Genomic DNA, 27,223 nt, shown 5'->3' with positions numbered 1-27,223 from the left:
ACTATGTGAAGCATTTATTTGGGCTGCAATCTGAGGTGCAGTTAACTCTAATGAATTTATCCTCTGCAGCAGAGGTAACTCTGGGTCTTCCTTTCCTGTTGCGGTCCTCATTATAGACAATTTCGTCATAGAGCTTGATGGTTTTTGTGACTTAACTTGAAGAAACTTTCTAAGTTTTTGAAATTTTCCATATTGACTGACTTTCATGTCTTAAAGTAATGATGGGACTGTCATTTCTCTCTCTCTCTTATTCAAGCTGTTCTTGCCATAATATGGAGTTGATCTTTTACCAAATAGGGTTATCTTCTGTACACCACCCCTACCTTGTCACAACACAATTGATTGGCTCAAACTCATTAAGAAGGAAAAACATTCCACAAATGAACTTTTAACAAGGCACACCCATTAATTGAAATGCATTCCAGGTGACTACCTCATGAATGCCAAGACTGTGCAAAGCTGTCATCAAGGCAAAGAATTTCAAATATAAAATATATTTAGACTTAACACTTTTTTGGTTACTACATGATTCGATGTGTAATTTTATCATTTGGGTGTCTTCATTATTATTCTACAATGTAGAAAATAGCAAATAAATAAAAACCATTGAATGAGTAGCTGTGTCAAAAACGTTTGACTGGTACTGTACATGTCACAGTCACATCAAATAGCCAACTAGTAGAACTGCAATCTACACACAGGACTAAAGGGTTGCACTGGCCCTTTAAACCACACAGCAAAAATAGTATTTTCAGTCGCAGCAAGAAGAGGCGATTGATTGTAGGCTACGGCAAGAGAGCTGCTCTTGTGACCAACACACAAAGGGATATCGAAAATCGCAACTATGGGCGTCAAATTATATTATACCACCGTCACTGCATCCAGAGAGGTGAGATGAAACGGAGATTATTGATGCATTGTATTCTTGCAGGTGGATACATTTCTTATAGAGACCCTTTATGGACCAGTCTGACAGACACACCCAACGAAAGCCCTGCCAACGATCCATCTCAGGATCTGATCAGCATACAATGCGAATTGGGTCAATATTGCAATTGTTTGAATATGTGGAGTTATTGATAATTCAGTCCACCATACAGTCGATCGCAAGGTTGTTGAAGAACGGGTTTATTTGGAGAAACGCACCAGGAAATGCAACCTCAACCCGAAAATGTGGACGGAAGTCATATTGTTCCGTTTTATTTCCTTTATCAGTCTGCTTTAGGCGGTAGATCTCACGGGCCTATTAGAATAATGGGGACATATAGTTTTCGCATTCTGCAACCTACCTGATATAATCGATGCTGGTCTAGACAAATGCAACTGGGTTACTTGTCAACGATTGCGATCGTATACATGCCTACCTACCTGTACAGTGGACGTGAACTATTTATGCTGTCTAAAAGCATTATAAACACACACGCGTTTCGCTTTTAATGGAATTAGTCAAATTGATACAAATGTTGCAGCGTACTTTCCGAGAGTTTACATTCGTGTACACCTGGACACAATCAGTGTATGCAAATAATCGCGGTGAAACATCTGGTGTCGATTATAGGGGGATTAGTTTTTCGGTGGGCTCTGCGTTATACTGCCAAGTTAGCCATCGGGTCATATAATTAAGGATATTTTTTTAATTGAAGACTTTGAAAATGTTTAGCCATGGGCTATGTAATTTCACCTCTACTAAAAAGCAAGGGATTGAGTCATTCGGTTTGTCCCTCGCCTTCCTGTTTTCTAGAGTACATTTGAATCTGCTGTAATTAGTGCGCGTTGGTGTGTCTTGCTCATTGAATGCCAGGCTGCAGTTGGTGGGTGACCTAGGCGTGGTTACACATAGCAAACACACCCTCCCAACTTCCTCAACCAGACCCAACAAGATAGCGTTGCACAATTTAATAATCAACGACACAGTAGATAAGCTCTCTAGCTTTCATAGGCAAAGTAGACTATATCTACTAGGCCGATTTGTCTCAAGTGGTAATGCTACCCATCTATCTCTCTTTAACCACAGACTGTAAACAAAACAGATCTGACTGTTTGGTCCCTGGTACTACTAGTAAAGCTTGAAGCCTTTTCACACTATTGAACCAACCCAAACTTTCATATTGTACTTTTCAGCACGATGTGGAATATACACTGCTCAAAAAATAAAGGGAACACTTAAACAACACAATGTAACTCCAAGTCAATCACACTTCTGTGAAATCAAACTGTCCACTTAGGAAGCAACACTGATTGACAATAAATTTCACATGCTGTTGTGCAAATGTAATAGACAACTGGTGGAAATTATAGGCAATTAGCAAGACACCCCCAATAAAGGAGTGGTTCTGCAGGTGGTGACCACAAACCACTTCTCAGTTCCTATGCTTCCTGGCTGATGTTTTGGTCACTTTTGAATGCTGGCGGTGCTTTCACTCTAGTGGTAGCATGAGACGGAGTCTACAACCCACACAAGTGGCTCAGGTAGTGCAGCTCATCCAGGATGGCACATCAATGCAAGCTGTGGCAAGAAGGTTTGCTGTGTCTGTCAGCGTAGTGTCCAGAGCATGGAGGCGCTACCAGGACACAGGCCAGTACATCAGGAGACGTGGAGGAGGCCGTAGGAGGGCAACAACCCAGCAGCAGGACCGCTACCTCCGCCTTTGTGCAGCCCAACACCGTGCAGGACGTTTGGCATTTGCCAGAGAACACCAAGATTGGCAAATTCGCCACTGGTGCCCTGTGCTCTTCACAGATGAAAGCAGGTTCACACTGAGCACATGTGACAGACGTGACAGAGTCTGGAGATGCCGTGGAGAACTTTCTTCTGCCTGCAACATCCTCTAGCATGACCGGTTTGGCGGTGGGTCAGTCACGGTGTGGGGTGGCATTTCTTGGGGGGTCGCACAGCCCTCCATGTGCTCACCAGAGGTAGCCTGACTGCCATTAGGTACTGAGATGAGATCCTCAGACCCCTTGTGAGACTATATGCTGGTGCGGTTGGCCCTGGGTTCCTCCTAATGCAAGACAATGCTAGACCTCATGTGGCTGGAGTGTGTCAGCAGTTCCTGCAAGAGGAAGGTATTGATGCTATGGACTTGCCCACCCGTTCCCCAGACCTGAATCCAATTGAGCACATCTGGGACACCATGTCTCGCTCCATCCACCAACGCCACGTTGCACCACAGACTGTCCAGGAGTTGGCGGACGCTTTAGTCCAGGTCTGGGAGGAGATCCCTCAGGAGACTATCCGCCACCTCATCAGGAGCATGCCCAGGCGTTGTAGGGAGGTCATACAGGCACGTGGAGGCCACACACACTACTGAGCCTCATTTGGACTTGTTTTAAGGACATTACATCAAAGTTGGATCAGCCTGTAGTGTGGTTTTCCACTTTAATTTTGAGTGTGACTCCAAATCCAGACCTCCATGGGTTGATAAATTTGATTTCCATTGATCATTTTTGTGTGATTTTGTTGTCAGCACATTCAACTATGTAAAGAAAATTATTCAATAAGAATATTTCATTCATTCAGATCTAGGACGTGTTATTTTAGTGTTCCCTTTATTTTTTTGAGCCGTGTATAATGAAGACAATGCAGTACCGCTAGGCTCAGTTAAGCCAGGCTCGGCTCAGTAGTGTGAAAACGGTAATGGATCCCTGACCCTGAACTGACCCTTTCCTCTCCCCCTCCAGGTGAAATCTCAGCAAGCGGAGGTGATGAGGATCCTGGAGAGTAAGAGTATCCAGTACGAGCTGATTGACATCTCAGTGGGCGGAGAGGTCAGGGATGAGATGAGAAGCAAGGCGGGGAACCCCACAGCTGTCCCTCCACAGATCTTCAATGAGGACCAGTACTGTGGGGTAAGGATTTGTGAGATCAGACAAACACACAACCACAACACTGTCAAACGGTATGAAGATGGTGAGTATAGACAAAGGTTTCAACTTAAAGATGACATAAGCATGTTATGACCCCTTTTCTTATATAATCTCTTATACTCTGTTTGGTCTCCTTCCTTCAGAACTATGACATGTTTTCAGACGCAGTGGAGGAGGACAAAGTGGAACAATTTCTGAAGATGGCGTGATGAGGAAGAATTGTGTGTCGTCTTCCCCCACCAACACCCCCCCAAGGCAGGCCCGTTGACTAACCCCTGCCCCGCTGGCGGTGCTCACCCTCTTTTCTCTCAATGCAGTGATGAATGCCAAATACAACCAACCAATCAAGACACACACACCTGTTCCCACCCCGCTGGACTCTTACCTAACCACTGTTAATTGAATTGTTTATGTTTTATATAGGCACTTATTATGCTCCCTCTGCTTTCTTCGTCATTGTTTCCCTTTGTGGTCCTTCCTGGTCAGGACCTGGGTTCAAATACTTTTAAATCATTTCAAGTACTAAAGTCGTGTTTGATTTAAGCTTTCCTGTTGCAATTGAACCAATAGAAAAGGCTAAAAAGGCCAAACCCCACCCACCTGGCACTCCATGCAGACTAAAGCAAATGCTCAAAGATTGGGAATGGTATTTGAACCCAGGTCTGCTTGGTCTGACGTGTTCATGTCACTAATCAGTCTTAGTCTGCTCTGTGGGATCAGTGGAACTGCCCAATCTAGATGTGTGGTAATTAGGTCAGGTATCTGGGCTGCCAACACGTGATTAATGAAGATCCACTAATCCAGAGGCTAACATTTACCAGGAATATATGTTCAAGATCGTTCCCTGAGAATTGTATATATATTTTTTTTTTCACCGATTGGTCTTTAAAACCGTCACCGCATATCTTTTTCAGAGCTGATCTGATTGGTCTAAATGCAGCCCATGTCGAAAATAGGGGGGCCATTTCAGACCAAACAATGCTTGGTTATTATCACTTAATCTTATTAACAGTGTTTGTCTTTTTTTAATTTTCTTAATTTTCTGAAGCCATTTTGATACATACTTGGGCCTACTGTAGGTGACGGTAGTCTGGAGAATGAGGAAGCCAACAATCACAGAACCTTAAAGAAATGTGAATTGTGGTAGAGACAGAATAAGTTAATTGGATTCTACTTTGGTCCAAAACATTGCAATGCTTAGCAGACTAATGGTGTCTATGGTCCATGCTGGAAAAGTGACTCCACTGTGGAAAGTTATACAGAAGATGGTTAAAACAGACAGCATTCCATAGTGTTGAACTTGGTGCCAATAAATGTGTTTTCCCGATGGATACAGTCAGCTTTGACCTCCCAATATAGTCTTATTTTACTCTGTTAATGCATTCCAAAGAGAATGGCCTGATCCTCAATCACTGCTCTTCCAGAAATAGACATTTTATGGGACAACTACGTTACACTGTTCCTGGCACTACAATTGTACATCCTTACTATAAGAGAGCTGAGCTTGAGTACAAGAACCCCTGAATTTACAATCTGTTGACTGTTTTGGACCTTCAGTCCTGATCTAGCTGTGAAGTCCCATCTCGATCCAGCTTGAAGATGCAATAGATAACTATGCACTTAACTCTGCCTCATACTCCCACTGTTGTACTGACTCTTGGCTACTGAGTGGGAAAACAAATTGTTTCAGACTGAACTGACTCATTCTCAGCCTTAGATAAAACTCACTCACCACATGAGGATGTTGAAGGCCTAACTTTTAGTGCTTCAAGTGTCTACTACTCTGCTGGGTTTTCTTCCATGGGATGTTGTGAAAAACGTATGTGCCGTTTCATGTGTAGAGTCTCACATCTTGTTCATCGTTGTAATAAAAAATAAAATAAAATGTAAAAAAAGTTTTAGAAAAATATTGCCCCTCCCACTATAATCCCTGCACTTGAGTATATCTATCACTATAATCCTTGGTTCCACACAGGAGCAGGTGAATTCGGGCAACGCGACACCACACACATAGTATATTTGGGTATGTAGGTGTGGGACCTCTACTTTGCAATGGCAGCATTAACAGACCATGTTTGTGCACTGTTTTGTCAGTTGACGGTGGTAGATGTCTTATTGGTTCACTAGCAACTAAATGTTCAACATTTCATGTCTTTCTCTTTGAGCTCCTGCTTTGCGTTTTGGCCCCCCCCCCCAAAAAAAATGTAATATACGGAATGAGATGTCTTCCAAGAAGATTGTGGAAAAAGGGTCAAATAAAATGGAATGTCTAAGTCGATTTGTGGTTTGCTGAATTACCAGTCTGATGGTTTAAAAAGTGAATCAAGTGACTCAGTTCAAGTTGATTCATTTGGATGTGTGTGTTATGAACAATATTGTACAATATTATTACAAATACAGTTGCAAAGCTCTCAAAACATTTACATTTACATTTAAGTCATTTAGCAGACGCTCTTATCCAGAGCGACTTACAAATTGGTGCATTCACCTTATGACATCCAGTAGAACAGTCACTTTACAATAGTGCATCTAAATCTTAAAGGGGGGGTGAGAAGGATTACTTAGCCTATCCTAGGTATTCCTTAAAGAGGTGGGGTTTCAGGTGTCTCCGGAAGGTGGTGATTGACTCCGCTGTCCTGGCGTTGTGAGGGAGTTTGTTCCACCATTGAAAACAGTACATCTACAGTATATACATCAGTATATTGATTCAGGGGCACTGTTCTTCCAGATCACATATCTTGATTGAGACATCGCCTTTCCATGTGCAGTTCTCTCCATCTCATTGAGGAATGTTACAGGGCCTTGTTCATCCTGCTGCTGCCCACTCTACACAGTGCCAGTCTGTAATTGACAAGTACTAATCTGCCCAACTAAACTCCACCCCCAATAAAATGGAGACTGAATATTTTGATTCTTGGTGGACAGTGAGTACAAATGGGGATCAATGTGCCATGTGGTGCAGGTTTACAGATAAAAAAGCTCAACATATACAGTATAGAATACTAGCTTATTAGTTCCAAACCTTTATACAGGTTTTGCCCGTGACCAAAAACATGACATACAGTTGAAGTCGGAAGTTTACATGCACCTTAGCCTCCCCCGTTTTCCTCCAAACATAACGATGGTCATTATGGCCAAACAGTTCTATTTTTCCTTCATCAGACCAGAGGACATTTCTCCAAAAAGTACAATCTTTGTCTCCGTGTGCAGTTGCAAACCGTAGTCTGACTTTTTTTATGATGGTTTTGGAGCAGTGGCTTCTTCCTTGCTGAGCGGCCTTTCAGATTATGTCGATATAAGACTAGTTTTACTGTGGATATAGATACTTTTGTACCTGTCTCCTCCAGCATCTTCACAAGTTCCCTTGCTGTTGTTCTGGGATTGATTTTCAGTTTTCGCACCAAAAGTGCATTAATCTCTAGGAGACGGGACACGTCTCCTTCCTGAGCGGTATGATGGCTGCGTGGTCCCATGGTGTTTATACTTGCGTACTATTGTTTGTACAGATGAACGTGGCACCTTCAGGCGTTTGGAAATTGCTCCCAAGGACGAACCAGACTTGTGGAGGTCTACAATTTTATTTTTCTGAGGTCTTGGCTTTCCCATGATGTCAACTAAAGAGGCACTGAGTTTGAAGGTAGGCCTTGAAATTCATCCACAGGTACACCTCCAATTGACTCAAAGGATGTCAATTAGTCTATCAGAAGCTTCCAAAGTCATGACATCATTTTCTGGAATTTTTCAAGCTGTTTAAAGGCACAGTCAACTTAGTGTATGTAAACTTCTGACCCACTGGAATTGTGATACAGTGAATTATAAGTGAAATAATCGGTCTGTAAACAATTGTTGGAACAATGACTTGTGTCATGCACAAAGTAGATGTCCTAACCGACTTGCCAAAACTATAGTTTGTTAGCAAGCAATTTGTGGAGTGGGTAAAAAAAGAGTTTTAATGACTCCAACATAAGTGTATGTAAACTTCCGACTTCAACTGTACAGGTACAGTTGCCTTACAACTTGGAATTTAAATAGATTTTTTTAGGGGTTTGTATCATTGGATTCTTACAACATGCATACCACTTTGAAGATGCAAAATATGTTTTATTGAGAAACAAACAAGAAATAAGACAAAAAAAAACAGAAAACGTGAGTGTTCATAACTATTCATCCCCCAAAGTCAATACTTTGTAGAGCCACCTTTTGAAGCAATTACAGCTGCAAGTATTTTGGGTATGTCTCTATAAGCTTGGCACATCTAGCCACTGGGATTTTTGCCCATTCTTCAAGGCAAAACTGCTCCAGCGCCTTCAAGTCAGATGGGTTCTACTGGTGTACAGCAATGTTCTTTAGTTGCGCCGTGATTGGCTCAGTGTTCTGTCACCCAAGGGCCTTGAATAATCGAGCTCTCCCCGTACATTTTGCGGCGACGTAGTGTCCTCATGAATGACAGAGCACTGAGCCAATCACACCGCAACTAAAGAACATTACCAACCCCAACGCTACGTATTTACCACTGGCTGCTCCAACACAGAAAACACTGAGCTTGGCTGAAACACCTGCTTTTTGGATCTGCCTTATTGAAGAAAGCAAAAAATAAACCATGTTTGTATGCGGCTTTATTAACTACATTTTTTTTTTGCACATTGTTTGCAAACTGATATGTGAGACATATTAATGCCAAAATAACATGCAAACAGGCAACAACAAAACATTTTTTTTTAGGTAAACAGGTGGGGCTCAAAAGAGCATGAAGAGTTGTCACTGGTTGTGATGGGAACATGGGTGTGACATGAGAATAAAGGAAGTAAGAACAACATTACACTCCTGGCTGCTTGTAATCGTTCAGTGTACAGGGCCTGACATTGACACATGATCGGGCACAGGAAGTTAATAATTAAAGCCCACTCAGCGTTTTCATTTCAGGCTGTCCTCTATGTTGACAGGAACAGAGCCGTGGGTATACATATACAGCATGGCTCTGGATGGGAACTGGCTGTAAAACCTTATCTGATGCTGCACATGTGTCCATCTAGTGGTGGAATGACAACAGTACAAATATCCAAGACTTATCCATGTTTGTGAAATTGTTCATCTATTGATCTACTATTTAAGTATTAATCCTACCACTTGGTAGGTCAAATAAGATTAAGACTCATACTGAACAAAAATATAAACGCAACAGACATGAAGAAGGTGAAGAAGCCGGATGTGGAGGTCCTGGGCCGCTGTGGTTACACGTGGTCTGTGGTTGTGAGGCCGGTTGGACGTACTGCCAAATTCTCTAAAACGGCGTTGGAGGCTTATGGTGGAGAAATGAACATTCCATTCTCTGTTGGACATTCCTGCAGTCTGCATGCAGATTGCACGTTCCCTCAAAACTTGAGACATTGTGCATTGAGTTGCATTGTGTTGTGTGACAAAACTGCACATTTTAAAGTGGTCATTTATTGTCCCCAGCACAAGGTGCACCTGTGTAATGATCATGCTCTTTAATCATCTTCTTGATATGCCGCACCTGTCAGGTGGGATGGATTATATTGGCAAAGGAGAAATGCTCACTCATAGGGATGTACTCAGAAATGTGTGCACAAAAGATGAAAAATACATTTTCTGTGTGTATAAAAATGTCTGGGATATTTTATTTCAGCTCGTGAAACATGGAACCAACACTTTACACAGTGGTAGAAAAAGTACCCAATTGTCATACTTGAGTAAAAGTAAAGATACCTTAATAGAAAGTTACTCAAGTAAAAGTGAGTCACTCAGCAAAATACTACTTGAGTGAAAGTATAAAAGTATTTGGTTTTAAATATACTTAAGTATCAAAAGTAAATGTATAAATCATTTCAAATTCCTTATATTAAGCAAACCAGATGACACCATAAAAGAAATGTACGGATAGCAAGGGGCACACTCCAACACTCAGACATTATTTACAAAAGATGTCTCTGTGTTTAGTGAGTCCAAAAGTTGTCAAAAATATAAATAGTAAAGTAAAGCACAGATAACCCAAAAAACGACTTAAGTAGTACTTTGAAATATTTTTTACTTACAGTTGAAGTCGGAAGTTTACATACGCTTAGGTTGGAGTCATTAAAACTCGTTTTAAAACCACTCCACAAATTTCTTGTTAACAAACTATAGTTTTGGCAAGTCGGTTAGGACATCTACTTTGTGCATGACACATGTCATTTTTCCAACAATTGTTTATAGACAGATTATTTCACTTACAATTCACTGTATCACAATTCCAGTGGGTCAGAAGTTTACATACACTAAGTTGACTGTGCATTTAAACAACTTGGAAAATTCCAGCAAATTATGTCAAGCTTCTGGTAGACTAATTGACATCATTTGAGTCAATTGAAGGTGTACCTGTGGATGTATTTCAAGGCCTACTCAAACTCAGTGCTACTCTTTGCTTGACATCATGGGATAATCAAAAGAAATCAGCCAAGACCTCAGAAAATAAATTGTAGACCTCCACAAGTCTGGTTCATCCTTGGGAACAATTTCCAAACGCCTGAAGGTACCACGTTCATCTGTACAAACAATAGTTTGCAAGTATAAACACCATGGGACCACGCAGCCGTCACACCGCTCAGGAAGGAGACGCGTTCTGTCTCCTAGAGATTAACTTATTTTTGTTGCGAAAACTGAAAATCAATCCCAGAACAACAGCAAAGGACCATGTGAAGATGCTGGAGGAAACCCGAACAAAAGTATCTATATCCACATTAAAATGAGTCCTATATCGACATAATCTGAAAGGCCGCACAGCAAGGAAGATGCCACTGCTCCAAAACCGCCATAAAAAGCCAAACTACGGTTTGCAACTGCACATGAGGACAAAGATCAGACTTTTTGGAGAAATGTCCTCTCGTCTGATGAAGGAAAAATAGAACTGTTTGGCCATAATGACCATCGTTATGTTTGGAGGAAAAAAGGGGAGGCTTGCAAGCCAAAGAACACCATCCCAACTGTGAAGCACGGGGGTGGCAGCATCATGTTGTGGGGGTGCTTTGCTGCAGGAGGGACAGGCGCACTTCACAAAAGAGATGGCTTCATGAGGGAGGAAAATTATGTGGATATATTGAAGCAACATCTAAAGACATCAGTCAGGAAGTTAAAGCTTGGTCGCTAATGGGTCTTCCAAATGGACCTCAAACATACTTCCAAAGTTGTGGCAAAATGGCTTAAGGACAACAAAGTCAAGGTATTGGAGCGGCCATCACAAAGCACTGACCTCAATCCTATAGAAAATGTGTTGGCAGAATTGAAAAAGCGTGTGCGAGCAAAGCCTACAAACCTGACTCAGTTACACCGGCTCTGTCAGGAGGAATGGGCCAAAATTCACCCAACTTATTGTGGGAAGCTTGTGGAAGGCTACCCGAAATGTTTGACCCAAGTTAAACAATGTAAAGGCAATACTACCAAATACTAATTGAGTGCATGTAAACTTCTGACCCACTGTCAATGTGATGAAAGAAATAAACGCAGAAATAAATAATTATCTCTACTATTATTATGACATTCTTAAAATAAACTGGTGATCCTAACTGACCTAAAACAGGGGATTTTTACTCGGATTAAATGTCAGGAATTGTGAAAAACTGAGTTTAAATGTATTTGTCTAAGGTGTATGTAAACTTCCCACTTCAACTGTAAGTCCTTTACACCACTGACTTTACATGTTGCATTTACAGTTTTGTTCTGTGTATTACAACCATGTATAAGTCAATAAAAAAACGACTGATTTAGAAGCTGAGTGGAATTGACCTCATCAAGCCATGCAGCAAATACATTTCACTGCTGTGTGATTCTGTTCACACACAAGCACTTCCTCAATTTGTATTGGTTTCAAGTAGGCCTAGCCTGTGTTTTACGAGAGCAAAAACAAACAGTTGAGTAAGAGTCTTTAGTACGAAACTCATCAAGGTATTCAGAAAGAATACTCTTCAAAATCCAATGGTAAATCTTACAGCCTGGATTTAAAGTATTCACATAAAAATACCAGGTATCCAACTAAGAATACAAATGTAGTTATTATGTGAAGGAGGATTTTATATATTTAAAAATGGTCTCCTATGGGTTCAGGGGCCAATAACAATGGGAATACAACACAACACATGATGTGATTGGTAAATTAGTTGCAAAAATCGGACCAATAGGAGGCGGGTTTGAAATGTGTGAAAGCCTCCCTTTATTCAGTCTGTAAGAATAACAATCTGTAAAACAGCAACGAAATCTAAGGGCAGAAACGCGTTGGTTTTACGTTTAACATAAAATAAGCATTTGTATCATTGTACCGTTCTCTAAGAGTTGCTGAATTTCATTTTCATGGGTGACATAATAAAATGTATACGAAACGCAAATTTAACAACTTTGCAAATATATTTTTGCAATTCAATGTAATATCCAGGTTTATGTTTTTTGTTGTTGTTGCCAGTAGTGCAACCAAATCTAAATTCCAGGTTGCACAGCCACATATTGGGAGTATGGGAGCCCACAGTACCAGCAGTGGACATAGGAGGGCAGTGATGCACGCTATTCATAGTATTTGTCAATGTAACTGATAGAGAAGAAGAGTTCATTCGGGAAGCTGTCTATTTTTACGAACGAGAATTGGACTGTCAAACGTTTCTGTCACAATATATATCAAGGTAACGTCAATTCTTGGCATGTTTTGATAAATAAATGTTCCAGTTTGTGGCTGAGGAGGCAACACGCCTGACGATAGTTTAACAACCAGGTATCATACCAACATTGGCTAACTAGAGACCGTCAGTGTCGCTAGCTAGGTAAACTTGTCATTCTTCTGTAAATATTGATGGCAGAAATAGTCCCATTCCTGAATATAAATGGGGACTGTAGAATGAAAGTAAACTGGACATGTAGGACTTCCTAATTTTCATTTTTGAAGTTTAGTGTCTTACTGTAACAAAAGTATCTTAGCCATGTGGCTAGCTGACTGGGTTGGCTAGCACAGTATACTAGTATCTTTGTTTTTACCTAGCTAGATAGATCCTTTACACTCCAGCTTGAAACTGTCTTTATGGTCGGTGTTGTTAAGAATGGACTACACGTCACGCAAGCGGCGTATGTAGTTTGCAATTCCTTCGAACGACAGTCTTGTCAATAGTAACCTAAAATAACCTTAGTGAGAGAGTTGAGATATTGGGTGGGTGCAGGCTTTTGCTTCAACCAAGCAGTGACCTGGTTATGGTCCGAATGCTTTTGAATCAAGTGTGCTACTAGCTCTGTCAGTGATGTCACATCTTGACTGTGGTATGTGTGGATGGAACTTAGCTAGATGTTGAGGAATTAAAATCATACTGGGACCCGAACCCCGGTCCAGCGACTGTCAAGCAAACACCTTAACAGCTAAGCAAGGAGGTCAGAAAAATTGATGAGGTCGTTAGGTATTGGTTAAATGTCGCTGCATTACCCCCTTCCTTCAGGAGACCGTGTCCCCACTCTTCTCTATACCAAGTCCCTCACATGTGTACACACCTCAGCAAATTCAGGGGGTCACCCCGACCTGGACTCTAATGCGGGTCCAGCGACTGTCAAGCCAATACCTTAACTGCTACGCCACGAGGTGCGAACCTGTTGACGAAGTTGCTAGGTATTAAAGGCCGCTACAATATGTTTCTGTCTGTTTCACCTGCTCCTCAGAGCCCATGAGAAGGAGATGAGTGTCCCAGACTACATGCAGTGTGCTGAGGACCATCAGACGGTCCTGGTGGTGGTCCAACCTGTGGGCATCGTCCCTGAGGACCAGTTCTTCAGGATCTACAAACGCATTGCCTCTGTGGCCCAGGTCAGCGTCCATGTGTACTAGCTATAAGTCTGTCCTAAATTACACCCTGTTCCAGGGCCCGCTCTGGTCAAAAGTAGTGCACTATATAGGGTAGCATTTGGGACACACATAGGCCTATGTGTTATTATTTATTGAAATATGTAACCCCTGGCAAACTTATTAGTTTTTTATGTAAATGTTTTATTGTTGGATGCTGATTATCAAATGATCCCTATTTTGTTGTGTGTTTTGCCTTTTCGTGCCTTTGAAACGAAGGTGTCCATCCGGGACTCCCAGCGGAACCTCTATATCCGTTACCGCCACCACTACCTCCCGGAGAACAACGAGTGGGGAGACTTCCAGACACACCGCAAGGTTTGTGGCTTTTATTGTTCCTATTTTTCTGCCGTCTTTGGGTTTCAGAAATGCGCTTAGTTTTTTTTATGTGTCCTGCATGGCAGCCTTTCGCAAACCTCTCCTTGGGGATCCGCAGCTGTTCCATGTATTTGAACTATTTCAGAGTTAGCATACCTGATTCAACTAATCAACAAGCACTTGACTACATGAATTACAGTAGTTGTGTTAGTTTAGAGGTACAACAAAACGGTGAAACGTCTGGAGGTCCCAGAGGAAATTTTTGAGAATCTCTGCTCTACAGTATCTGTGTCTTTTTGTCCTGTGCAATAATTTCCTCTCAGGAATAATAAAGACCTGTCTGTTTAGGTGGTGGGCCTCATCTCTGTGACGACCTGTGGTTCGGCTAAAGAGTGGCCCCAGACGTTGGACCGTTTCCACAGTCAGAAGGAGGTGTTCGGAGCCACACTGTACGACTCACGGCTCCTGGTGTTCGGGCTGCAGGGGGAGATAGCAGAGCAGCAGAGGACGGATGTGGCCTTCTACTCTAGCTATGAGGACTGTCCCAATGTGGAGAAAAGGGTGGAGGACTTTGTGGAGTCTATCTTCATTGTGCTGGAGTCCAAGAGGCTGGATAGAGCCACAGACAAGTCTGGGGATAAGATACCACTGCTCTGTGTTCCCTTTGAGAAGAAAGACTTTGTGGGGCTGGACACTGATAGCAGGTGAGTTGTCTTTTCTTCTGCACTATTTGGCTTTTAGAGGTTTGGAATCATCCACATTTTTTGCTGCCTATGTAATATTTCAGCTGTTGAATGGATTTGGAACCAACAAGATAATTGGTTATTAAACACTTTCTATGTGCCTGTACTGTGACTGGAGAATGTATAAACAGAGTATTAGTTTTACAGTTGATAAAATGCATGAATACTATATCTGACAAGTGTAGCCTAACATGCTGACCACACCGCTCGCGTTACGTGCGTGAGCGTGGCAAAATAAATGTACACACACATGTTATTCAATCATTGGGCCCACAGAACTTGGTTCTATTTGTGACGCTTGACATGCTGCAAGTCCCGCCTCTCGTCTCCTCATCGGTTTTTAGGGGCATAAACCAACGTAGGTAATTAAAATATGAACTGAGGTCCACACAACAGCCAAGTTGGTGGCGGCAATGCACCTTAAAGTTGGTTGCCAACCTCTATATAAAGTCTGAAGAAGAAGCCTGAAGGAGGAGAGATTCATAGAAACTAACTCGGTTTACCCCTTTATCTGTGGATTAATTGTCGGAGTAGAGGACCTTGTGCATTTCATGTAAAATAACAACCCAATGTTTATATCCAAGGACAAATTAGCTATCAACAGCAAGCTAACTAAATTGCCATAAGTGTTTAATGCTTTTTGACCTGTCCCCAAATGAATATAGTTGGTTCAGAGTTAATTTTGACATTTCAACCTGCGTGTCCTGATCACGTCTGGAAGGACAAAGTGAATAAGCGGACGATGGCGCATGCGCTGTCCTCAGCATGTGATGGTTGTTTCATGATTGTTACAAGGTGATGGTAATTACACTAACAACATTGTTGTGCTAATGTTTGTTATGTGGTGTTGGAAAAATCCTGACCTCAGTGTTTCTGATGTCCATTGTCGAGATGGCGTTGTCATTACATTAATGTTGCTAAGGACAACCGTCTGAACCTTGCATGTTTATTTCCTTGTTTATTTGTGTTTAAAAAAAATGTTGCTTCCTTTTTTTTCTTTATCTTGGTTACTTTATTTGTCTTTCTCATTTTCTTTCCTTTCATACTGTCCTGTGAGTTTATTGTTGGGTGTGAAAAGGTGAGACGCTGTTAGACAAATTGCTTTAGTTGTTAAGTCCATCCCAGTTCCATCAGCTTAAGCCCCGGCCCTAAAGGAGACACTGCCCAGGCACTACCTCAGTGTTCTTGTGCATGGGTTCACAGCTTAGATCCAAACTCATCGCTCTGCTCAACTCTGTATGAAATAGAACCATAAGAGTTCAGAAGGAGCTGATAGTTTGGACGTGCAGAATACGTGACTGAGGCTTGTGAAGGTTTGTCCAGCCTTTCAGGAACTTGATGATTGGGAAGGTTGTGTCACGTGACCCGAGCATGACTGGGTGAATAAGGTCTACTCTGATTCTTCACACATTCTATAACATGGATCTCACGTCGTCTTCTATATTCTGCTGCTACTACACTTTAACATGGATCTCGTATATCCGTGATTCATTACATTTACATTTACATTTAAGTCATTTAGCAGACGCTCTTATCCAGAGCGACTTACATTCATGGAGGGATGCTTCAACTTTTGCTAGGATTATTATTGCACCTACTTATTGAAGCATGACTTTCAATATGGTGTCAACGTCCTTCTCAGCAGACCATACAAAATGTATTGCTCATCATTTAATTTCACAAACTTAGCTAACAAATGGTTACATGCCTACTTTTTTTCAACTGAAAAGTTTGGGCCCGACTCATTATACTGAATTTGAACAGTATGAGCTATTGTACCATTAATTCACTAATGGTATGGAAATCAACCCCATTTAGCCCCATTGACACAGCATCATGCTCTCTAGGTTAAACAATGTTAGGTGGGTTTGACCCTTGACCTTCCCAGTATCTCAGGCTCCAGTAAAGAGTTAGACAGAGTTCTTGCACTCGTATTAAACTGGCCCCTGTTTTTCTTTTGTTAGAATGACAAACTGTGGTGATGTCTGCCCCCTCTTCAATCCTTGTGTGTTTCATGTGCAAGACTTCAGGATCAGGGTGGTTCTGGTTATTTCTCTCTATTGGGTTCTCCCCTCCCAAAACCCTATCTCCCTTGCTTGTGCTGTCCCACCCCACACGCACCCCCTGTAACTGATGAGATTCATTCAACAGTGAGTCTCCTCTGCTAGCACCCAATGGTACCTGGGTAAGAAAATACATTATGCTAAAATGAAGACTTATGTTTGGGAGACCGTACGAATGAGAGAAGACAACGAAAGAGGGTTTTTGTTAAAAGGATTTAAAAAGTAAACCCTACTTGGATAATTGTTTGCTGTAACGTGGACAAAGTTGTATTGTCTATGGATATCTCTACGACATCTGACACTAGTTGATGTTTCCCTCCTCCTCCTCCTCATTTAGGCACTATAAGAAGCGTTGCCAGGGCCGTATGAGGAAGCACGTTGGGGACCTGTGTTTGCAGGCAGGCATGTTGCAGGATGCCCTGGTCCACTATCACATGGCTGTGGAGCTGCTCCGCTCTGTCAATGACTTCCTGTGGCTGGGGGGTAAGACATGGCTCCTCCTCTTCCTGCTCTTTTCTCAGATCCCAAAAAGCAGGGTTGGAGACTCTGCAGGTTTTTGCTCCGACCCTTCTATAACACACCAGGTTCTGTTAATCACCTGCTCACCATGACCTTGAACCAGATGAGGATCGGAGTCAGGTGTGCTACAACAGGGTAGTAGCAAAAACCTGCCAAGCCCAGTAGTTCTCCAGGAGGACTGTTCGCCACCCTTGCCGTACATACAGAATGCCCTTTAGAAATACTTGTGTCAATGAAACAGAGTATCATAACATCTCCCTTGTGTTTTGGTTCTCCAGCTGCGTTAGAGGGCCTGTGTTCAGCCTCTGTTATCTTCCACTACCCTGGAGGAACAGCAGGGAAGGCTTCTGGACGCAAACCCAGCCTGGCACAGGGCCAGGGACAGGCAGCCGACGCAGGGAAGAGACACCGGCCAGGTAAGCAGCACTCCCCTCTCTGTGTGTGAGGTTGGGGGTGGTCTTCTCTGTGGGGATGTTTGTGATGGGGCCTGAGGTGTACAAGCAGTGAAGGGGTAAAATGTGTTTTGTTTAACCTTTTGTTTGGCCAAGCCAAGGAGGAACCGGGTCCAGGGGGGGGGCAGACCCGGTGTTATTATTGAAAGGGATGGTCGCTGCGTGCCTTAGGTTTGAAGTTTCTTATAAAATGAAGAGTGTGGAGATGTTTCAGGAGGTGTGGTGTCTCAGGGGGCTGTCTGTACGGTTGGAGAGGGGGGGTTGGATGTGGTTCTGGAGGGTGGATTGTGTTGTTGTGGTGGCATGCAATGTGTTTTTAATCTGGCAACATTTAATTAAGACAAAAAGTTGTGGAAGATGTCCGGAGGTTTCTGAATGAGCTGTGATTTTATGACCGTTGGAAGGAAGAGATCTGTGTGGCCCAAGCAACTGCAGCTACTATGGCAACCCAAGCTTTGCTTTTCTCAGCCCAGCTACTTCTGTTCTGTGCCCTGGACAACATTACCTGAGACATCCGGTGGCCCCCACATCCTAACCCATTTGTTCTGAACCTTATTTACTATCATATTTCCATTCACCCATATCTTTACTTAATATGATTAACTAGTCACTTACTTTAACCCCTAAATAACAACACATATTTAGCTTTTACTTGTACAAGTAATTAGCATTAGCCTACTATAGCGCAGGGAGGGATGGGGAAGTCTCAAGGAACCGGCTGAAAAGTGGCTTGTTTGGGGACTAACATTGCTTTCAATAACTAACTGCACTGTGTGAACCTTCATTCTCTCTCTGTGTGTCTGTTACCGTAGGGGCACAGGAGGTACTCATTGACCCAGGTATGGTATGACACTAACCGGCCAGCACTGCGTAGCTCTACTTCTACCTAGACATCTCACCTGTGTGTGTTTTCCTGCTGTCTGTCTGTGTGTTTGCTTTCATTCAACGTCCCATGTGCTTTTTGTGAAGACAACTTCCCTAGCTTGTTCTCACATCTGTTAGTGGTGTCTCTCCGACTAAGGCCAGACAATACAAACAGATCTGGGACCAGGCTAACAACCCATTGCACTACATCTGATTCCAACTTTGATTGTTTCCACCACTGGTAAATCAAAATGGATGTTTTTTTTCCCTCTTAAGGCAGGGATTGTATTTCTGTTATTCTTGTTAATGTTGTTTGGCGTTCATGCTTGATCACGCCATTGACTTCTTCTAATCAATGAATAGTAACCATTTTAAAATCATGTTCAAGGACATTATTCAACACTATGTAAAAGAACAACCACGTAACCTCCTATTAGATTTCAAAAGGAAGTGATTGGTCTATTATTTCAAAGAAATTTAGACATGCACCAGGAGGTGGCGATGTTGCTATTGAAATCCCAACACTGCTGTTTGAGGCATCCAAACTATTTTTATTTAATTTTATTGAACCCTTATTTTACCAGGTAAATTGACTGAACACATTCTCATTTACAGCATTGACCTGGGGAGTAGTTACAGGGGAGAGGAGAGGGAATGAATGAGCCAATTGTAAACTGGGGATGATTAGGTGACGGTGATGGTATGGGGGCCAGATTGGGAATTTAGCCAGGACACTGGGGTTAACACCCCTACTCTTATGATAAGTGCCATGGGCTCTTTTAGTGACCACAGAGAGTCAGGACACCCGTTTAACGTCCCATCGAAGACCGCACCCTACACAGAGCAATGTCCCCAGTCACTGCCCTGGGGGATTCTGGCCCTCCAACACCATTTCCTGTAGCATCTGGTCTCCCATCCAGGACCAGCCATGCTTAAATTTAGAAGCAAGCCAGCAGTGGGATGCAGGGTGGTATGCTGCTGGCGAGTTTGAGTGCATTTCCTGTAGCCTCAAGTTCAAATGTAGAAGTGTTCAGTGTGAGACATTTCGGGGCCAACCTATCAGTAAGAAATACTGCAGAAAGCTCTTATGTTTCCTTTTTTAGGAACTATTGTCGGTTTTACTAAACCATTCAACCCAAGGGCTGTGTGTAAAGTGCTGTAGCTCCGACTGTAACAAGTTGTCTAACACTTACTATATCAAAAATATAATATATGCCCTACAGCAGACGCTTCTATCCAAAGCAGCTTAGTCATGCATGCGTACCTGTTTTACGATGGGGTGGTCCTGGGAATCGAGCCCACTTTCCTGGTGTTGCAAAGCGCGTCGCTCGACAACTGAGCTACAGAGGAGTATTTAGCAGGAGCTTTGATCCGAAACAGCTGACAGGACAGTGAGCGCATACATCTCTAGTACCTGCATGTGTTCCCAGTCTTATGAGTCACGTGTAACGCTATGTCATAGTGACATTGCCGCGACGCCGTTGCTACGGAGCCAGCTCGAGCTGTTGCTAGGCAATGTTCTATCAATACTACATTTGTATTCAAATCAGATAGGTAGAGGAGAGATTCTCCTTGCACATATTCATTTTTGAACCATTTCAATTGAAACATTCCAAGCTACTGAGCACATGATGAAGTCAGCGTCATTTTGATCACATAACCGCACATTGACCCTCAAAAGGCCTTTTATTTAGAGATTGTTGTGTACAATGCATGGCAATCATGGAGTGTTGTCTTTACCTCGGTGTCTGAAACTTCTGTTCGAGGCTGCGTTAAATGTGTATGCTCAGATAGGCTATATACAGTTTACCAGTGAGTATGTCATTGTTGATTGTTGTGACTTTGAACATATGCATCACAGGAGGTTGGTGGCACCTTAATTGGGGAGGATGAGCTCGTGGTAATGGCCGGAGTGGAATCAGTGGAATGGTATCAAATACATCAAACACATGGTTTCCATCTGTTTGATGCCATTCCATTTGCTCCGTTCTGGCCTCCCCTCAGCAGCCTCCACTGATATGCTGATATGGATGTGAAGAACCAAGTGGTGGATGGGTCTGAACATTGACAATCATCCCGGTCATTAATGTAATTTTTCCTTGTCTCTCGTGCCCTCTCTCTCGCGCTCTCTCTCCCCCGTCCCTCCAGGTGCCCTCACAGCCAATGGGATCAGTGCAGACACCAGCAGTGAGATCGGTCGGGCCAAGAACTGCCTGGGCCCTGAGGACATCATAGAGAAATACAAGGAGGCCATCTCCTACTATGGCAAGGTATTAGAACAAGAATCATTCAAAAGCACTGTATGTACAGCTATCTGTTTTTCAGGTGAAGGGTACAAAAAGTATCCATCACAGGAAAGAAGCAGACACCCGCGCTCTGAATGCTCCTACATACTTTATTACATATGATGTTTCAGTGTTTGCACTTTGAAGACCAATGCTCTTTGCGGACTGTTCCATTATCCACGATCCAGTTTGCAGTTCTCAACATCTCCACCAGGGGAGAGTAGCGCACTAGGTATCAGTGATGGTTGGGCGTCTCACTGTAAACAAACTACTACATGCTGACTACAGGAGAAACCGTCTGAGTGCACTCAGAGAGTCAACGGTGGAAGGCTTAGCTAGAATGACGTCAGTGTCTGTTACTAATAGCCAAATGGAAGTGTGGGGTCATCTCAAATGCCCTATAACTCTATCAGTTGCAATTAAAAAAATAAAATACATTAGGTAATTGCATTGTTTATCTATTGATAACTATTTTTACTGGTATAGCACAGGTATGTGTTAACAAACAAACCTTAAAGCTTGTGGGTAAAAACACAGAGGTGTAACCACCTCCCACTGCTGCCTTGCCTCTGAAGCTAAACAGGGTTGGTCACTGGATGGGAGACCAGATGCTGCTGGAAGTAGTGTTGGAGGAGGCACTCTTTCCTCTAGTCAAATATTTTCTCCTCCCCTTTGCCCCAGCGCAGTGATTGGGGACATTGCCCTGTGTTAATTGCCATCTTTCGGATGGGACAGTAGGGTAGCCGAGTGGTTAGAGCGTTGGACTAGTAACCGGAGGGTTGCAAGTTCAAACCCCCGAGCTGACAAGGTACAAATCTGTCGTACTGCCCCTGAACAGGCAGTTAACCCACTGTTCCTGTCAGTGAAAATAAGAATTTGTTCTTAACTGACTTGCCGCGTTAAATAAGGTTTAAAAAAACAGGGTGTCCTGACTCTGTGGTCACTAAAGATCCCATGACACTTATCGTAAGAGTAGGGGTGTAAGCCCCGGTGTACTGGCTAAAATCTGTCCCTCATACCATCACGGTCACCTAATCATCCCCAGCTTCCAATTGGCTCATTCACCCCCCTCCTTCTCTAACTATTCCCCAGGTAACTATTCCCAAGGTTGTTGCTGTAAATGAGAATGTGTTCTTAGTCAACTTCCCTGGTAAAATAAGGGTAAAATGAATTACTACAAAATAATATCCCAGTAGGCCTTCTGAAACTCTTTATCTCCACTATTATAATTGGCTTCTTGCTCTGACCTCCCTTGGCCCTTATACCTGTAACTAGTTCACTCCAAATTAAATTACATTATCTCAACACGACAGGGCCATTTCAAATATGAATTGCAGTTTAGTAAGGAGACAATGGGGATAGGAGTGGGTGGGGTGTGTGAGAGCACTGTTGTACCTCCACTCAGGTTTCTACTTCATTAGAACTGCTACTCGGGGAGAACCCGGGACTCCCCTGAAAGAACCATGTGGCACGAAGTAATAATGAACGACCGAGGTGCCGTATCACCACATGAACTAGAATCAGTAATCTGATAATGATGTCTGGAGCACAGAGAGAGAAAGAGACATGATGGAATACATCGGTTCAGATTATTACGCCGGGTGGGAAAAGTCAATGTAGTCCTCATTGGTTTCTTACGTTTTCCTTATGCTGAGCCTGGGCCTTGTCTGTTCTTATTGCCCTCTTGCGTTCTCTCTCTTTATCCCTGTCTCTCCCTCTCCTTCCATTCCTCCCCCAGTATAAGAATGCAGGCGTGATAGAGCTGGAGGCGTGTGTGAAGGCAGTCAGGGTGCTAGCCATTCAGAAGAGGGCCATGGAGGCCTCAGAGTTCCTCCAGAATGCTGTCTACATCAACCTGGGACAGGTAAGACCTCACCTGACCTGTAGATGTACCTCTCTGTGGGTGAACCATCATCCTGGTCTCGCACACATTCTGCTAGTTAGGGACCAGAGTTTTGCCTAGTCAAGTCCCATGCTTAGATCTCGTATTCAGGACAAACCCTGGTCCGAGTTGTAGTCTATAACCAGGGCCCAGAGTTTTACCTAGTCAGATCATATCCAGGAAAGACTCCTGGCCGTATGGGACACCAGGGGTCCCACGGAGAGTGTTGACACCAGGGGTCCCACGGAGAGTGTTGACACCAGGGGTCCCACGGAGAGTGTTGACACCAGGGGTCCCACGGAGAGTGTTGACACCAGGGGTCCCACGGAGAGTGTTGACACCAGGGGTCCCACGGAGAGTGTTGACACCAGGGGTCCCACGGAGAGTGTTGACACCAGGGTCCCACGGAGAGTGTTGACACCAGGGGTCCCACGGAGAGTGTTGACACCAGGGGTCCCACGGAGAGTGTTGACACCAGGGGTCCCACGGAGAGTGTTGACACCAGGGGTCCCACGGAGAGTGTTGACACCAGGGGTCCCACGGAGAGTGTTGACACCAGGGGTCCCACGGAGAGTGTTGACACCAGGGGTCCCACGGAGAGTGTTGACACCAGAGGTCCCACGGAGAGTGTTGACACCAGAGGTCCCACGGAGAGTGTTGACACCAGAGGTCCCACGGAGAGTGTTGACACCAGGGGTCCCACGGAGAGTGTTGACACCAGGGGTCCCACGGAGAGTGTTGACACCAGAGGTCCCACGGAGAGTGTTGACACCAGAGGTCCCACGGAGAGTGTTGACACCAGAGGTCCCACGGAGAGTGTTGACACCAGAGGTCCCACGGAGAGTGTTGACACCAGAGGTCCCACGGAGAGTGTTGACACCAGAGGTCCCACGGAGAGTGTTGACACCTAGGCTTCATGCTCTGGGTCCAGGTCCTGTAGTCAGGCACCTGTCTCTGCTGCTTTCCTGTGTGATGATCACCAGAGGATCTGCCTGCCGACAGCCCGGTCCCGTAATACAGCTCTTCTGACAGGTACCTGAGGCCATCCTGCAAGGAACTGAAACCCTGATCAATTCAGGATCTGCTCTGTAGGAGGGAAATCTCACTTGAGGCTCGGCCTGTTCTGCCTGTGTGCAGTGACTGTGTGCAGTGACTGTGTGCAGTGACTTTGATCGTTCTCATATCCTTTCCATAGATTTGTTTAATATATTATATATAATATATTTAATAATTTGTATAAATCAAATTGAACTTTTCAGAGATTTATTTGGAAATAAGCTGTACAACGTTTTGTGTGTTTTCGTCAAGGATTTTAGAATAATATTATATACCATTTAGCAGATGCTCAATGTAGCAGTTCATATAAGGAAATCAGTCAATTGAAATACATTTCGCATGACTGGGCCGGGGCGCAGCCATGGGTGGGCCCGGGAGGGCTTAGGCCCACCCTCTTGGTGCCAGGCCCTCCCACTGGGCAGCCAGGCCCAGCCAATCGGAATGAGTTTTTACCCACAAAGGAGCTTTATTACAGACAAAAATACTGCTTAGTTTCATCAACTGTCTGGGTGGCTGGTCTCAGATGATCCCGCAGGTGAAGAAGACGGATGTGGTGGTCCTGGGCTGGTGTGGTTACACGTGGTCTGCTGTTGTGAGGACAGTTGGACGTACTGCCAAATTCTCTAAAACAACATTGGAGGTGGTAGAGAAATAAACATTGAATTCTCTGGCAAAAGTTCTGGTGGACATTCCTGCCAATTGCACGCTCCCTCAACTTCTGGCATTGTGTTGTGTGACAAAACGACACATTTTAGTGGCCTTTTATTGTCCCCAGCACAAGGTGCACCTGTGTAATGACCATGCTGTTTAATCAACGACATGATATGACACACCAGTCTGGTGGATGGATTATATTGACAAAGGACATGCTCACTAACGGATGTAAAGAAATTTGTGCACAAAATCTTAGTCGAAATCAGCTTTTTGTGCATATGGCACATTCTGGGATCTTTTATTTCAGCTCATGAAACATGGGACCAACACTTTACATGTTCCGTTTATATTGTTGTTCATTATAAATCCTCGACGATAACACAAAGTTATACAACTTATTTCTCTGCAAAAGTTAAATTTGAGTTTGATAACAGATCTGGGACAACCCGTACGTACAATCTATGAACGCATGACTGTAAGTCTGACTTAGTCATGTATGCATACATTTTACATGCAGTGTGTGGTTTAAATAGTTTTTCAATAATCTACTAGAGTCAACCTACCAACCAATGATCTCTCCTGTCTTCTCAGCTGTCAGAGGAAGAGAAGATCCAGCGTTACAGCATCCTCTCTGAGCTCTACCACCTGATTGGTTTCCACCGTAAATCAGCCTTCTTCAAGCGGGTAGCAGCCATGCAGTGTGTGGCCCCCACCATCCCAGAGCCTGGCTGGAGGGCCTGCTACAAGCTGCTGCTGGAGACCCTGCCTGGATACAGCCTCTCCCTCGACCCCAAAGACTTCAGCAAAGGTACCCGATTGGATATGCCTCTCCCCTGTCTCAAAAGTGTCCTATATACTGGTGAGGGATCCCCTAGAACTTTCAAATCATCAATAAAAGACACACACACACACACACACCCGTTTCAGTAACATCAATACTCAAAGTGAGAAATGTAATAACATTGCCTTCCCCTGCCGTGAGCTTTATTTAAAGGGTCTCCCCTTCAAGAGCTCTTCTCAGGGGTAATACGTATTCAAGGCACCACTTTGCGCATAGAGAGACACAGTTGATTTGAGACCTGCACTGACCCAGGCCTTTATAAACCGCCACTCTGCCTGATGCACACACACACATACATACACACACACACACACACTCATGGTCCTCAGGATAAGCTGCTGTACACCACAGGCTCTTGAACCTCACCCTGCTTGACCCGCTCCACCACGAGGGGTGGAGCGTAAAAGAAACGCTGACAAACAAAACAACGATTTAGGGTCACCTATATCTCTACTGTGATCCTCGTTCAAAGGACTCACTTGAGTAGAGTTTGTCAGACAGAGAGAGAGAGGCGTTGTTGTTGACCTCCACTTCTATGGAACAGTGAAGGGAAGAGAGAAACTATTGTGATGTGTGTCGACTGGATTTCTTCCTCCCGATATTCTTTTACAAAACAAAGACCGACCGACAGGTTGTTCATAAGGCAGCATGCCTTTCTACTACTGCCATGCCTCTGAGACCTTCAGCCTGAGGAGAGGTGTCAGGTGGGAGATAATTGAGCTGTGAGGAGAGCTAGCCAGGCCCCTGGTGCAGGAGGGTAACGTCAGAGGAAATGGGGCTCAAAAGTGCATTCCAACAGGGTACAGGACTGGCGGGCAGAGAGATGAACGAGCGAATTGGTTTTTAATTGGCTCGGGAGCCCTCAGTACTCTCCTCTTTACCAGGTTGAGAGGACCGCCTCTCACTCCTCTTTATCCTTTCTCTCTCTCTCATCCCTCCCTCAGGCTATTTTTATCTCTTTGTCTCTCTCTTTCCCTCAGTTCAGAGGACATGTTTCAAAGACCACAAACTCACAATAAGTCATTTAGCTACCATGCACTCTTCATGCTTAAATTGTACATTTTTTCTGTACCTTTTATTTAACTAGGCAAGTCGGTTTAGAACAAATGTTTATTTTCAATGACTGCCTCGGAACAGTTACCTGCCTTGTTCAGGGAGGACAGTAGTATCAAACGTCCCCTTACATGAAATTGCTAAGTCTCTGACCAGAAGGTACAGTCCCTTTTGATATAGACACTGTGACAGGGTGGTGTGTTTGTGACAGGTTGAGCATCGTGCTGCGTGTCATTATCATGGTGGTGCTAATTGGATTCCCAGACACCTTGAATACTCCCTCGAAAATACCACAGAAGACATTTAGCTGGGGGAGAGCGAGAGAGGTTCTAGGATACCTTTTATTTACCCTGAACAAAAATATAAACTCAACATACCACAATTTTACTGAGTTAATGGAAATCAGTCAATGAATATAAATTCAGACCCTAATCTATGGATTTCACGATTGGGAATACAGATATGCATCTGTTAGTCACAGATACCTTAATACAAAAAAGTAGTGGTGTGGATCAGAGAACCAGTCAGTATCCAGTCAGTCAGTGTGACCACCGTTTGCCTCATGTAGTGCTACACATCTCCTTCACATAGAGTTGATCAGGCTGTTGATTGTGGCCTTTGTAATGTTGTCCCACTCCTCTTCAACGGCTGTGAAAAGTTACTAGATATTGGCGGGAACTGGAACACGCTGTCGTACACAATCCACAGCATCCCCAACATGCTCAATGGGTAACATGGCCATGGAAGAACTTGTACAATTTCATCTT

At 43.7% G+C, this 27,223-nt stretch overlaps 2 protein-coding genes across 3 annotated transcripts in view; both read left to right on the top strand.

The window, feature by feature from the left end:
• The first annotated feature begins 720 nt into the window (after positions 1-720).
• On the top strand, positions 721-6,145 carry LOC118390840 (SH3 domain-binding glutamic acid-rich-like protein 3). Of its 2 annotated transcripts, none has more exons than XM_035781527.2 (3): positions 721-889; positions 3,682-3,849; positions 4,011-6,145. In XM_035781527.2, exons 1-3 carry the CDS (start codon positions 845-847, stop codon positions 4,074-4,076), a joined length of 279 nt encoding a protein of 92 aa, XP_035637420.2. In that variant the 5' UTR covers positions 721-844; the 3' UTR covers positions 4,077-6,145. The 2 variants fall into 2 exon arrangements, with proteins under 2 accessions (XP_035637420.2, XP_052328127.1); XM_052472167.1 differs by having other exon boundaries at positions 3,682-3,910; positions 4,011-4,110.
• Positions 6,146-12,372: 6,227 nt separating this feature from the next.
• The window catches only part of LOC118391642 (trafficking protein particle complex subunit 9-like), a 414,365-nt gene continuing 399,514 nt past the window's right edge, over positions 12,373-27,223 (top strand). The window contains exons 1-10 of the mRNA XM_052472165.1: positions 12,373-12,530; positions 13,546-13,690; positions 13,946-14,044; positions 14,393-14,748; positions 17,188-17,333; positions 17,648-17,785; positions 18,634-18,660; positions 20,834-20,955; positions 22,709-22,834; positions 25,154-25,370. Coding sequence (XP_052328125.1) covers positions 13,562-13,690; positions 13,946-14,044; positions 14,393-14,748; positions 17,188-17,333; positions 17,648-17,785; positions 18,634-18,660; positions 20,834-20,955; positions 22,709-22,834; positions 25,154-25,370 — 1,360 coding nt within the window. The 5' untranslated portion in view covers positions 12,373-12,530; positions 13,546-13,561. The remainder of the gene's footprint in view (positions 12,531-13,545; positions 13,691-13,945; positions 14,045-14,392; positions 14,749-17,187; positions 17,334-17,647; positions 17,786-18,633; positions 18,661-20,833; positions 20,956-22,708; positions 22,835-25,153; positions 25,371-27,223) is intronic.

This window comes from Oncorhynchus keta, chromosome 20 (genome assembly GCF_023373465.1).
Source record: "Oncorhynchus keta strain PuntledgeMale-10-30-2019 chromosome 20, Oket_V2, whole genome shotgun sequence".
NCBI lineage: Eukaryota > Metazoa > Chordata > Actinopteri > Salmoniformes > Salmonidae > Oncorhynchus > Oncorhynchus keta.
Note: the sequence above shows the minus strand (reverse complement) of the source record. Positions and strands in the feature narration are given on the sequence as shown.